At 39.9% G+C, this 12532-nt stretch overlaps 1 protein-coding gene across 3 annotated transcripts in view; it reads left to right on the top strand.

The window, feature by feature from the left end:
• The window catches only part of FBXO38 (F-box protein 38), a 33986-nt gene that overhangs the window by 3350 nt on the left and 18104 nt on the right, over nucleotides 1–12532 (top strand). For all 3 annotated transcript variants that reach the window (XM_039485490.1, XM_039485488.1, XM_039485489.1), the window contains exons 2-12: nucleotides 1514–1702; nucleotides 3019–3152; nucleotides 4358–4521; nucleotides 5006–5171; nucleotides 6865–7002; nucleotides 7517–7654; nucleotides 8659–8752; nucleotides 9285–9415; nucleotides 9758–9928; nucleotides 10869–11011; nucleotides 12125–12347. In XM_039485490.1, the coding sequence (XP_039341424.1) occupies nucleotides 1575–1702; nucleotides 3019–3152; nucleotides 4358–4521; nucleotides 5006–5171; nucleotides 6865–7002; nucleotides 7517–7654; nucleotides 8659–8752; nucleotides 9285–9415; nucleotides 9758–9928; nucleotides 10869–11011; nucleotides 12125–12347 (1630 nt within the window). In that variant the 5' untranslated portion in view covers nucleotides 1514–1574. The remainder of the gene's footprint in view (nucleotides 1–1513; nucleotides 1703–3018; nucleotides 3153–4357; nucleotides 4522–5005; nucleotides 5172–6864; nucleotides 7003–7516; nucleotides 7655–8658; nucleotides 8753–9284; nucleotides 9416–9757; nucleotides 9929–10868; nucleotides 11012–12124; nucleotides 12348–12532) is intronic.

Below are 12532 nucleotides of genomic sequence, written 5' to 3'. Positions count from 1 at the left end.
ATCACAGAAGAAATACAATATGTAGTTAAATGATAACGTTTAACATCGACAACATGTAGTGTTTCGTAACATTAACCACAATGTTTGCAACAGATGATTTTGATAATAATTTCATCTTTTTACACACTCCTTGGTTGCAATTTTCCATGTTTAGTCTCAACCAAAAGATGAATTTTAGTTTGTGGAAAACTGAAGAAAAATCTGTTGTTGCATATTGTGAAGCTAGGAAACACATTTCCTACAAAACACTTATCACAGAGAAATGATGAAAGTTCTAACTTGACATGTTAGAGGACACAGTCCACTTAAAATCTAGTCAGCTTAAAAAAGTTAACTCAAAGTATTTTAATGTTCACCTGCCCTGAGTCTTCCTGCCAATTATTTGTTCTACAATCATTTTCTTGTTGTGGGAAAGACCCCTACCCCCCAAACAGTTTTGTATTATTTGAATTAAATGGAACAAAATATTTCATAAAAGTAATAATTTGCCATCATGATCAGGAGAAAATATAGGCCATCCAAAACTTGTGTATATCACAAGTTTGGAGTTTTTACACAATTTTTGTTGTCGTCTGGAAATTCTGAACTATCATTAGTAAAATGTTTTCATCTCTTTTTGTTGAAAGTTAAATCCATGACAGAGTTAACTGGTTTAACAATGCTCTGTCAACGTAATCATCCAGAAAACAGTCTTGAACTAAACAGCAGCAATAGCAAGGATGTGAACTCTTCCTACCTCATGCCATTCATCTCTGTGAGGTGTCAGCTTAATTAAAGTTATTAAACGTGGCACTTTTTCTTTAAAACCAGACAAATTAATGCAAAAACCGCTAACATTTGGTTTGGATTATTTCAGTAGCAGAAAATGCATCATCATTAACTCAGCCATATTGCACATTAGATATAAAATTATGGTGAAATTGAAACAACATTTACAGAAATATAATAAGGTACAAATTTAACAATAAAAATAGAGATTAAATGTATGCAGCATTGCTGAGTTAAGAACTTTAAGCAAGATTGTAAGAGCTTTTCCTTTTTAGGACAGAATAATTTCCTTTTGGATTGGACCTAGTACACTGAAATGTGTCCACTTTGGTTAGTAATTGTATCTATTTTTCCATGAGATGTCTTTGCTCATTGATATGTGGGTGGCAATTCCAGAGACATTTTATTGTTTTCTAAATTAGAAAAAGGCTATACTACAGAAGCGACTTATAATTAAATTACTGGGATATGTACATAAGAGATCCAGGTGGTATTCTGTTTACTAATTTTACTTGGTTCAAAGAGACTTTCTAGTTAGCCTTCATTCATTTGCCTGGAATTTTTTTCCAGCTTCATACACAAGGCAGATTGATTTATATCTTTCCAGAACAATCCTTCCACTTTTTAGTTGATTCTTTTGGATAATAACATTCTAGAGTTAATTTTTAGTGGCAGATTTTGTTGAGTCCTTCTGTAAACTAATGTTCATTACTCTGTACCCTTTCTCCCACCTTTTGTCTTTCAGTTGCACTGAATTTGTATAACATTGTAAAAATTGATCCTTTTAATCAGAAATCATTGCAAATATGGGGCCTCGACGGAAAAATGTGAAACCGTGCTGCATGAGTAGGGAAATCTCTGAAACTACCAAACTAGATGAGCCAAAAGATTATATGAACCAGCTCTCACATGAAGTACTTTGCCATATCTTTAGGTAAGATGCTACGGTATATTTTTTGTCTCCCCATCCCTTCCACTTTGGTATCTGTGAATAAAAATCAAATGACAGGCATTCAGAAAATACTAGCTGTACCACTGGTAGTTAGATGGGTATTAAATTTAGACCTCAGTATTTGCGGATGAGGTTTTGCTGGACAATACAAAGGAAGTGTATGGGATTTCTTTCTTGTGGAACTCTACCTTTATTTGTTTTGTTAAAACTAAGCACATGGGTGACACTATGTAAATAAGTTACCTCTCCAGAGAAACATGCTTCATATTCCTTGATATAGTCATGTACCCTGAAAACTAACTTATGTGAAAATTGCTATTAGGATCATGTAGCAGCAAGCAAAAGAGCAGAGAAACATTATATCTTTTATTTTTTATTTTTTAAGTTAAGCTTGACTAAAAAAAGTCTGCAAGCGTACACTGATGACAGATAATAATTTGCCTTAGAATGAATATTGTATCTTTTTATACCTTGTAGATGCATGTCTAAAGTTTGTCGCGTAACTTTGTTTCACTCGTACAGATTCCTGTTCTATTAGCACTGCAATCTTGCTGTTCAATCTTTCCTTCAGGTTTTAAGCATGATCGTGCTCCAAGGTGTGCAGCCATGCACTACAGTGTCTCTGATAAATTCAGTTACTGTGCATACATTACAAGAGATGCAGTGATACATGTCTGGGTATATTGGAGCAGCATTGACCCTGCCACTGAGCGTTTTAGTCAAATGCTTCATTCCATTTAAAAAATAAATGGAATACTCTAACTACAATTTTACAGATACTCTGACTTTGGATAATGTGACTGGCATGTCAATATCTTCCTGACAAGTTTAAAATGTCACACAGATTGCAAGTATGTTTGTGGGGCTAATGCAATGGCAGCTGCTACTAAACAGATCCCAATTTACAATGAACTAGAGAATTAAAATGCACACTTTAAAGCTATAAAGTTTCCAGATCTTCATGTATGGCAACTCTGCAAGAAAGGAAATAGGTCCCTACACATTCTAAAGCATCACAGAGTCTCCCGTCTCTACCTCAGACCCGTATCGACATGGCAAGGCTACTGTTCTGTTTTTTACCTTAAGTGCATTGGCTGCTTGATGAACAAAATGCTGTCCCTTCTGCCTAGCCACTTTACATAGGTTGCTACAGTACTATCTGAAAAATCTCATTTGAATCCATTCTTTTCTAGATGTTAGGAACATCTGGGTTTGTATAGTAATTCTTTGGATGTTCTTTGGTGTGAGAGAAAATGAACTAAAGTCTTTGATGAACAGAGTTTCTTTCCATCCCAAAGGTACCTTCCCCTGCAGGATATCATGTGCATGGAATGCCTCTCCCGGAAGCTGAAGGAAGCAGTGACTCTGTACCTGAGAGTGGTGAAGGTCGTGGACCTCTGTGCAGGCCGCTGGTGGGAATACATGCCCACTGGTAAGTAGTACACTTCATGTGGGTATTATGTTAATGGGGTATTGATGAGACCTAGCTGAGCTATGATATCATTTATACACAGACATATGGGATGTGCTTTTCGAAAGCAGCCAAGAAAGGTGAGTGCTTACCGCTCACTGACTTTCAGTGGTAGCTGGTGCCTTCCTCCCTGCGGTACTTTTGAAAATCCTGCCTGCATGAGTGTTGAATACTACAGTGATGAAAATGGGGCGGCTCTGTAACAACTTATAAATAATGTATGTTTGTTGTAAGGGGGTTTACTGTATGAATACGTGAGGTAATTCAAGAAGAGGCTGTTTGCATGCAGGTAAGAAAGAGTACGACTTCATCTAGCCACCCATCTGCCAACACTTCAAGGTCAATGCAAGAGCCATTCACTTGGAGGTTCTACCTCCAACCCCTTGCTGAGCTCACCCATTGAATTTGTCAAGGGTGGGAAGAGCAAGCTTCTGAACAGCAAGACCTGCACTGGATTTAAAGATACACTCTTGGCGGCGGGGTCGGGGGGAGGGGGGGGGGGAGCGGAAGGAGAGCTATGGTGAGCAACACTCCAGAGGTTGCAGTGTCTGGGAAGTTAGACTTACAGGGGTTACTGTCAGGAGGATGTTGAGATAAGATATACATGTATACAGGCTCTTTATTGTTTTTAAATCCTTTTTCTCTCGTATTTTGTTCCTATTGTTATGACTAATCAGTACTTTGGTTTAAGCAGGCTGTCTGATTACTGTATTCACTGCTGTTCACAGATTCTCAAAGGGAAGAACCACAGGTACCAAAACCCTCAGACCTGCTGGGTTAGCACCATTGATACATGGGGTCCTGTAGACCAGGGCCTCATCTAAGAGTGAGAGAATAATGAGATTTCCTCCCCCAGGAAGGTAAATGGATGAGGCCTGACACTCATGGAGGTGCACTGCGAGAGACCTGAGAGAGGACAGAAATGCAGCTAGCCCTGTAGTTTTGACAGCTGCCCTGAAGGATATAAAGGCAACAGAACATGTAGAATATTAGTTCGTAAAAGCTGGGGATGGAACCCATCTGTTATATCATCTAATACCTCTTCTGGCATTGGAGGGCTGAGAATTATTTTTTTCATTATACACAGAGAATTGCAGCATAAGTTCTGTCCGTACAACTAGATGTTTACTGTCACAAGAAATTCAAAACTTGTGTCCTCCTCATAGGTTTCACTGATTCCAGTTTCCTAACATTGCTGAGGAAGATGCCAGACATTGAACAACTCTATGGTCTTCACCCCAGGTACCTTGAAAGGCGCAGAGTCCGTGGTCATGAAGCTTTCAGCATTCCTGGAGTGCTAGAGGCCTTGCAGGCCTGCCCAAATCTGCTGGTAAGTGTGCAGGTTCCAAAGATAAATGCGTTTCATCAGTTGATATTATGATCCTTGATAAGGCTGCAGAGGAAATAGATGGTTGGGATAAAAAACTCGATGTTGTATCGTCTTGCTAGGATCCAGTAGTGTTGTGCATTTAATCCTTGTCTTGAATTGATGGCAGCTGAAGTAAACGTTTACAAAATGTGCTGCTAGTTTACAAATGGGTGCAGTTTTTTTGTAGTCGCTTCAATGGGAGTTACAGATGCTCAGCATCTCTCAAGATCAGGCCATGAATTACAGCAGCATTGCAGCTGATTAAGTAGTTTCCTATGACCACTTCTGCTTTTAAGGCAAATGGCTCTGCAAATTTCAAATGAATTAGTGCATTGCATCAAGCTCTGGGCATTACCGAGATGTTTACTTGGTTAAGAGAAATATTATTGTTGCTTAATATGGTAATTTGAGCCTTGCCTTTGCTTATTGTTGTACTTTTATCCAGGGTGTTGAGACCTCTCATTTGGAGCTGGTGGAAGCCATTTGGACATACATGCCACAAGTTCATATTTTAGGGAAGTTCCGTAATCGTAATGGTGCTTTTCCAATCCCGCCTGAAAACAAACTGAAGATTCCTATAGGAGCTAAAATTCAGACATTGCACTTAGTAGGTAAGAGTTTATTGGTGAAGTAGTTGCGTTAGATACAAATGAACTTTAAAAGATTTGAAATGCTGCATAATTTGGAACTTATGTTTGACTCTAGGCCAGCAGAGGTCCAGAGCACAAACTCCGGTGTGACTGTGTTGACAGATGGTGGTGAACATAGGCACCGACCCTGTGGGTTCTCCAGGGCTGGAGCACCCACGGAAAAAAATTCCCCGCCCTGCCCCAGCTTACCTCCGCCTCCTCTGTGAGCGCGCTGCCGCGTCCTGCGTCTCCCCCCTCCCTCCCAGCGCTGTTTCGCGGGGCAGAGAGGGATGGGGGAGGAGTGGGAACACGGTGCGCTGGGGAAAGAGGTGGGGCTGGGGCAGGGATTTGGGGAAGGGATCCAATAGGGGCAGGGAGGGGGCAGAGTTAAGGCGGGGAAAGGGGTGGGGGGGACGCGGGTACCCACCTGCACCGGAGAAAGTTCGCACCTATGGTGGTGAATTCCCAGTTCAAGGGCCCATAGTTTTTGAACTGTTCCATTTGCTCTTGGGGCGCAGTCTATAGAGATGGGTGTAAGTGCCCCCCATCAAAGTCAAAATCATTTACCCTGAGAGATGTGTTGTTAGACAATAAAAATCATGGACTGATTAGAGACACTGTATTAATGATTTATTACAACAATCTATAACCCATTTACAATCCCTACCCTCCTGCTTCTCCCCCACCCTTAATGACTGGAAGGGTGTTAACAGGCCACTTCACTTGTATGGTCCTTTGAAATATGTGTTAACTACTTATGCTAAACAATCTGTTCCATCTTGAATATAGCTGTGACCACTCTGAGGGCTTGTCTACATTTAAAAAGCTGTAGCAGTGCCACTGTAACACTTCAGTGAAGATGCTACTTATGCTGACGCTAGGGTTTCTCCTGTTGATGTAGGTAATCTACTTCCCCAAGAGGCAGTAGTTATATCGACCAGAGAAGCCCTCCCATCAACATAGTGCTGCTTACACCAGGAGTTAGGTCGGTATAACCGCGTCACTCCGGAGGTGGATATTCTGCACCACTGAGTGATGTAGTTATACCGACGTAAGTTGCTTGTGTAGACACAGCCTGAGGAAGTTTCCCAGACCTGAAGAAGAGCTCTGTGTAAGCTTGTCTCTCAGCAACAGAAGTTGGTCCAATAAAAGATCACCTCATCCATCTGGTTTCTCTAATTACCCTGAGCCCTGGTCTACTCTACAGAGTTAGGTCAACGCAAGGCAGCTTATATTGACCAAACTCTGTAAGTGTTTATACTAAAATTTCGCTCCCGCTGACGTAACTCTCCCACTACACCAACTTAATAATACCACCTCCATGAGAGGCATAGAATCAATATTGATGTAATTAGGTTGACACAATGTCAGTATAGACACTGCATTGCTTACATTGACTGTTCCTGGCTTTCAGAAGCTGTCCCACAATGCCCCACATTGACAGTTCAAACAGTGCAAACGCTCCTGGTGAGGACGTGCACAGCCAACACAAGGAGCAAACTGTAGACATGCACAAGCGATGTAATTACTGTGACAGCTGTATGCCGACCTAACTTAGGTTGACTTAATTTTGTAGTGTAGATGTGCCCTGAGAGATTCATTCTACAGTTGACATCTGAAAGTTTGTTTAATGTGGGACCTGATTTGATTTTGTTGTTGTTGTTCTGTATTTTAGGGGTAAATGTTCCTGAAATTCCTTGTATCCCAATGCTGAGGCATCTTTATTTGAAGTGGGTGAGGCTCACCAAACCACAGCCCTTTAAAGATTTTCTTTGCATCAGTTTACGCACTTTTGTCATGAGGAACTGTGCAGGTAAGAGACAAGAGAATCCTTCTGGGGAAGGGATGCATGTATATAGGAAAAAACTAGTACCTGTACTAATGATATTGCAACTGCATTAGTACTAGACTATCAAAAGACACTAGCTCAGAACAGTTTTCATAACATGATGGTAAAAATGCCTTAGCCCTGTCTACCATAGCACTTACACCTGTACAGCTGCACCATTGCTGGCAGTTGCTGTAGTAAGTTTACTAAGTTTTCTAATGCAGAGAAGGCCTTGGGATTGCCCATCATGCAGTACTCCAGAAGCAATCAAAGGCTTTATTTCATGTTTCATATTGAGAAAAAAATATCCTGTGCTGTATTGAGTTGTTACATTAATAGGAGAACACCTCTAGTTCTAAGTTCTGATGACTTGGTGAACTGAACACGTGCAGGTCAGCGTATCTGATGGCTGCATTATTTGAATGATGTATTCAATATAATTAAATAAGCAACTTTCTGTGTATATGTTCCCTATCAGAAGATTTTTTTTTCTCTGCAGGACCCACAAATTCTTTGAAATATGTCCCTTTAGTGACGGGTTTGGCTTCTGCCCGAAACCTGGAGCATTTAGAACTGGTTCGAGTTCCTTTTCTTGGAGGACTTATCCAGCATGTTGTAGAAGATAGCTGGAGATCAGGTATACAACTTCCTACTGCCTGGAAGAATAGAACAAAATTACCTAGGGCACCTGATGGGTAATGCTCTTATTCTACAGTTGGTTCTTTTAGCTGTGTTCAAAGGGTGTTAATAATGGACTTCTGTTTTATTTTGGGTATTGTTTTAATCTTATATGTATAACTATATGCTTTAGTGACACATTTTTGTATACTAATACTGAAAACAAACAAAAGCTAAGTTAAATTGAAGTTATATATTTCAATAACAATGGAAACTATTAAACAGTTGCTACCTTTTGACATGGCAACCAAATGTCAATATTTACTGTCATTTCACTTTCTAGAGCAGGGGTGGGCAACCTGTGGCTCTGGAGAAGTTAATATGCAACTCCTTGTATAGGCACCAACTCTGGGGCTGGAGCTACAGGCACCAACTTTCCAATGTACTGATGAGTGCTCACTGCTCAACCCCTGGCTCTGCCACAGGCCCTGCCTCCACTCCACCCTTTCCCGTCCCCTCCCCTGAGCCTGCCATGCCCTCACTCCTTCCCCCAAAGCCTCCTGCACACCACGAAACAGCTGATTGGGAGGTGCAGGGAAGGGGAGGCGCGTGGAGCTGCCAGTGGGTGGGAGGTACTGGGAGCCGGGGATCGGGGAGCTGATGGGAGGCTGTATTACTGTGGCTCTTTGGCAATGTACATTGGTAAATTCTGGCTCCTTCTCAGGCTCAGGTTGCCCACCCCTGTTCTAGAGGATAGAACTAGCAGAAATAATTTGGAGGAAAGTCACTTTTAATTTTTTTTAAAATAACTTCTTGAGAAACTTCTGTTCTGGTAGTCAGGGCTACCTCCTACCAGTAGGTGTCAACATAAGGAAGCTTATATTAATTTGCTTAAAAATGGCATGTATTCTTGTTGTTAATTGCAATAGTGCATTGGTAAAATAACACCAGGAAAGTGGGTAATGTTTTAATGCCACAATCCGTTGACTAAAGTGAAATTTTGCTTTTCTTTCCCCTTATCAGGTGGTTTTAGGAATTTGCACACTATAGTTTTGGGAGCTTGCAAGAATGCTCTTGAAGTGGATCTTGGCTACCTCATCATAACTGCTGCACGAAGGTACTTGCCTTCCCCAGCCGTTGTCTTTCCTTTCTGGTTTCGCTCTCTTCAAATCACAGTTGTTTAGGTAACTTAATAAATTCCCAGTGTTTGAAGAACAAGAAGTTTTAAATGTTTAATAGAAAACCCATGTGAACTTTTACAATCTATAACAAGAATACCAAATGGCTAGAGGAAAGGACTGGGAATTACCATGCCTGGGTTCTGTTATTAGGTCTGTCACTGACTTGTTCTGTGGCCTGAGCCAAGTCACTGCACTTTGTCATCTGTAAAATGAGTATATTAGTATTTTCCTCACAGGTGTGTATGAGGCTTAATTAGTGTTTATAAATTGCTTGAAGTTCCTCGCTGTATAACTGCAAAATATTGTCACTGAAAGATGCAGGTATCCATTGGATTTCACCATCGTCAAATAAATGTTTTCATTTTACTGCCTAGAGTGGAACAGAGGCATTCACTCAGATGTTTTCTGTACTAAACAGTGCTTTGTTGCATCTCACCTTGAATGTGAACTGTACTTGATTGCTTTTAGGTTGCATGAAGTGCGAATTCAGCCTTCCCTGACCAAAGATGGTGTCTTTTCTGCACTGAAGATGGCAGAACTGGAGTTCCCACAATTTGAAACCCTTCATCTGGGATATGTTGATGAGTTTTTGCTACAATGTATGAACATTTTTTTAAAAAAAATCTTAAATTACCTGCTGAGGGTTAGGGTTAAGGATAGTGCAAATTGATGGTTTGGGTGTATTTTTCCAATGCTTGCTTTTAAAAGAATATAAATAATTATTGCTCTTGTATGTTGTATCGTATAGTCAAATATGTTTTTTCTGTACCCCCTGCAACTTCCATTGTAACTGGGACAGAGATTTTGCTTTGTCTAATGAAAGTAATATTCTGGTCTTTGTGTCAAATGGGATTACAGTATGGAATTCAGAAAAGGCTTATCTAAAAGGCTGCAACTTCTGAAGCGGCAGATTGCTGAAATCTTCTATTGTCTTTCTATAGGCAAAATGACTAATGGGGACTTGGTAAAGTATGGCTTGGCTGATGTGGTTGAAAATCCAGGAATCATCACAGACATTGGAATGAAGGCTGTAAATGAAGTGTTCTCTTGCATCAAGTATCTGGTCGTGTACAACTGCCCACATCTGCACAACCCAAACAATTGGATCACAGGTATTGAATGCTTTTGGAATGCTGGAGATACAGTGTGAATGCCTCATATCAGGATGAAGATTTGTAGTTAAACTCCTTTCAGTAAATGAACATCATAATCCTGTAATTTAAGGAAACATTTGAGACCAAGAAATGGTCAGATTTTTTTTAAAGATTTGGTAGTTGAATGCCATGCCTTCTGTGTGTGTATATAATGTATACACACAAACAGAATATTGTTAATTTGCACTGTAGATTGGGATAGTAGTTAGGAATTATTGATGTTTCCAAATTAGTAAGTGAGAAATATAGTTGAATAGTGCATCATATAAAATAACATACCCATTTAATACAGATAGTCCTATTCAAAAGTGTTCCCGATGCTTCATTGTGCTTGAACTCTGACTTTCCAGGACTACTACTGTTGATGAGTGTATTTTCGTGTCTATTGCCGATTCTACTCTGGTCCCCTTTCCCGAGAGTTGACGAGAGTGCAAATTAGTGCTGATTACGATAGTGATTTCTGTGATGCGGATGCTTGTCTATTATGAGCTAGACTGAGACTACAAATGCTTTTCATATAGGTTGTGAACAGTCATTATAGATGTTGGCTGTATTCAGACTTGTTACAAAAAGATGAAAGTAACACAGTTAGCAGACACCTGAATTATCCCTTTCCCCAGTCGGCGACATTTTAAAAAACAGGTAGGGCAAAGAAAACCCCAAACAGAGAGAGAGCCCTAATAATGAAGGAAGGTTTTCCATAATTCTGCTAACTATTCTGTCCCATGATAAACAAATATGGAGATGCAGACATTTGGAACCCCAATGATGCTGATAAATTTCAACTGTCAGAGCGGTGGTAATGGAAGGCTAACAGTCTCAAATCTGCAAAAGTTCTAATGGGAGATAAAAGAGGTGTGAAATCCTTCAAGGAGCATGTATCTCTCTCCTTCCACAGATCATTCAAGATGGACCCGGCTAGTTGACCTCACCCTGGTGCGATGCCATGCAATAAAGCTAGATTCTTTTAGTCAGTTCATTGAATTACTGCCAAGCTTGGAGTTTATCTCTCTGGACCAGATGTTCCGGGAACCTCCTAAGGTAAGTTTTGAGGTTTGTTTTTTGAAATTGTTGCTAGGGCATCTGAACTATACCAGAGTTCTGTTAAGGTACATGCTTTTTATAGTTATAATTAATTAAATAGTTCAGTGAGTGACTTAGGAATACGATTTCCATGAAAGATGTTTCTCTAAAAGATATGCTCTGAAGTTCTATGGCCTATATTATGCAGGTCAAACTAGAGTATTACAGTTTTCCCTGCTGGCCTTATGATCGATGAATCTGTGAAATGCAATGAAGAACAGTTGTATCCATTTGCAGACAGCAGTAGTGGTGGAATGTAGTACTAATGATTGAATATTTTGTTGTCCTCAGAAAAGAAGGTTTAGATGTACTGTCCAAATTTTTATTAGGGGTTTTCATTGCTCTTTTGGGGTTGGTTTGATTTGGTTTTATTTTATTTTATTTTTTTTTTGCATGAGACTTGTTTTTGTATTGAGAGAATTACACGTTGTACTAAGTATTCTTATGATTTTGCAGCATGGTAAAAATGTGGTACTATTCCTTCGTGTATGTGAATACTTTCATATATAGATTCTCTGATTTTTGTCTCCCTTCCTCATTCCCTCCCCCCCCAAACTGTTAAATTACTTCTAATAACAATTTTCACAACTGTGGCAACGTACTAAATACTGCTTAATGATAAGATTATTCCAGAAACCTTTATATGTTTTTGTTTTTTACTAGAAAATCAACAATAGCATCATCTTAATATCTGTCCTCTGTCTAGGGCCCATCTTGCTCTGGAAAGGAAATACAAACTCTTCTACTAGATTTTCTTTCATTTCTAGCTTCTCTGATCCTATGACCTATGCATTACAACTTCTTACCATAAGAGTGTGCTATTGAACTTTATGTTTTTAATGCCAGTTTAAAAGAGGAAAGGGAAAGGTGTAAATTTGGCAACCAAATATGCAATCCGTGCAATGTAAGTACAGAAAGTTTTTTGAGCAGATTCTTCTCCATATCTACACACATACTGCCCAACCACAAATATGACAGTATTGATACAATGGTTTTGTATCAATGTTCTGATACGTTGTTGAGATTTGACATCAGCAATTGAGAATCTTTTTGTGTTTTTGTTTATTTCAGGGCTGTGCTCGTGTGGGCCTGAGTGCTGGCACAGGGATTGGTGTTTCATCTGCCCTAGTCAGTAATCAGAACTCCAACAATGATAATGACAACAACAACAACCACCAGAACAACAACAACCCCAACATCCATCACAACAACCATCAACACCCAAATGACCAGAACGAGGAGAACGAGCTGCGGCAAGATGGGCAGGTGGAAGAGCAGCAGATTGCAGCTGAGGGTAACCACTGATCTTTTGTGAGCCTCTGAAAGAAATGGTCACATTTTGCATTGCCATTTGCACAGGACTGTAGGCAAAAAATGAGTGTGTATTGAAAGACACTCTTAAACTGTGTAGCCTTCAAACTATGGAGTTAATCTCCTCTATTTAGTATCTATCCATAAGACCAAACTTGATCTGCATAT

This window comes from Mauremys reevesii, linkage group 8, assembly GCF_016161935.1.
Source record: "Mauremys reevesii isolate NIE-2019 linkage group 8, ASM1616193v1, whole genome shotgun sequence".
Classification (NCBI taxonomy): Eukaryota; Metazoa; Chordata; order Testudines; family Geoemydidae; genus Mauremys; species Mauremys reevesii.
Note: the sequence above shows the minus strand (reverse complement) of the source record. Positions and strands in the feature narration are given on the sequence as shown.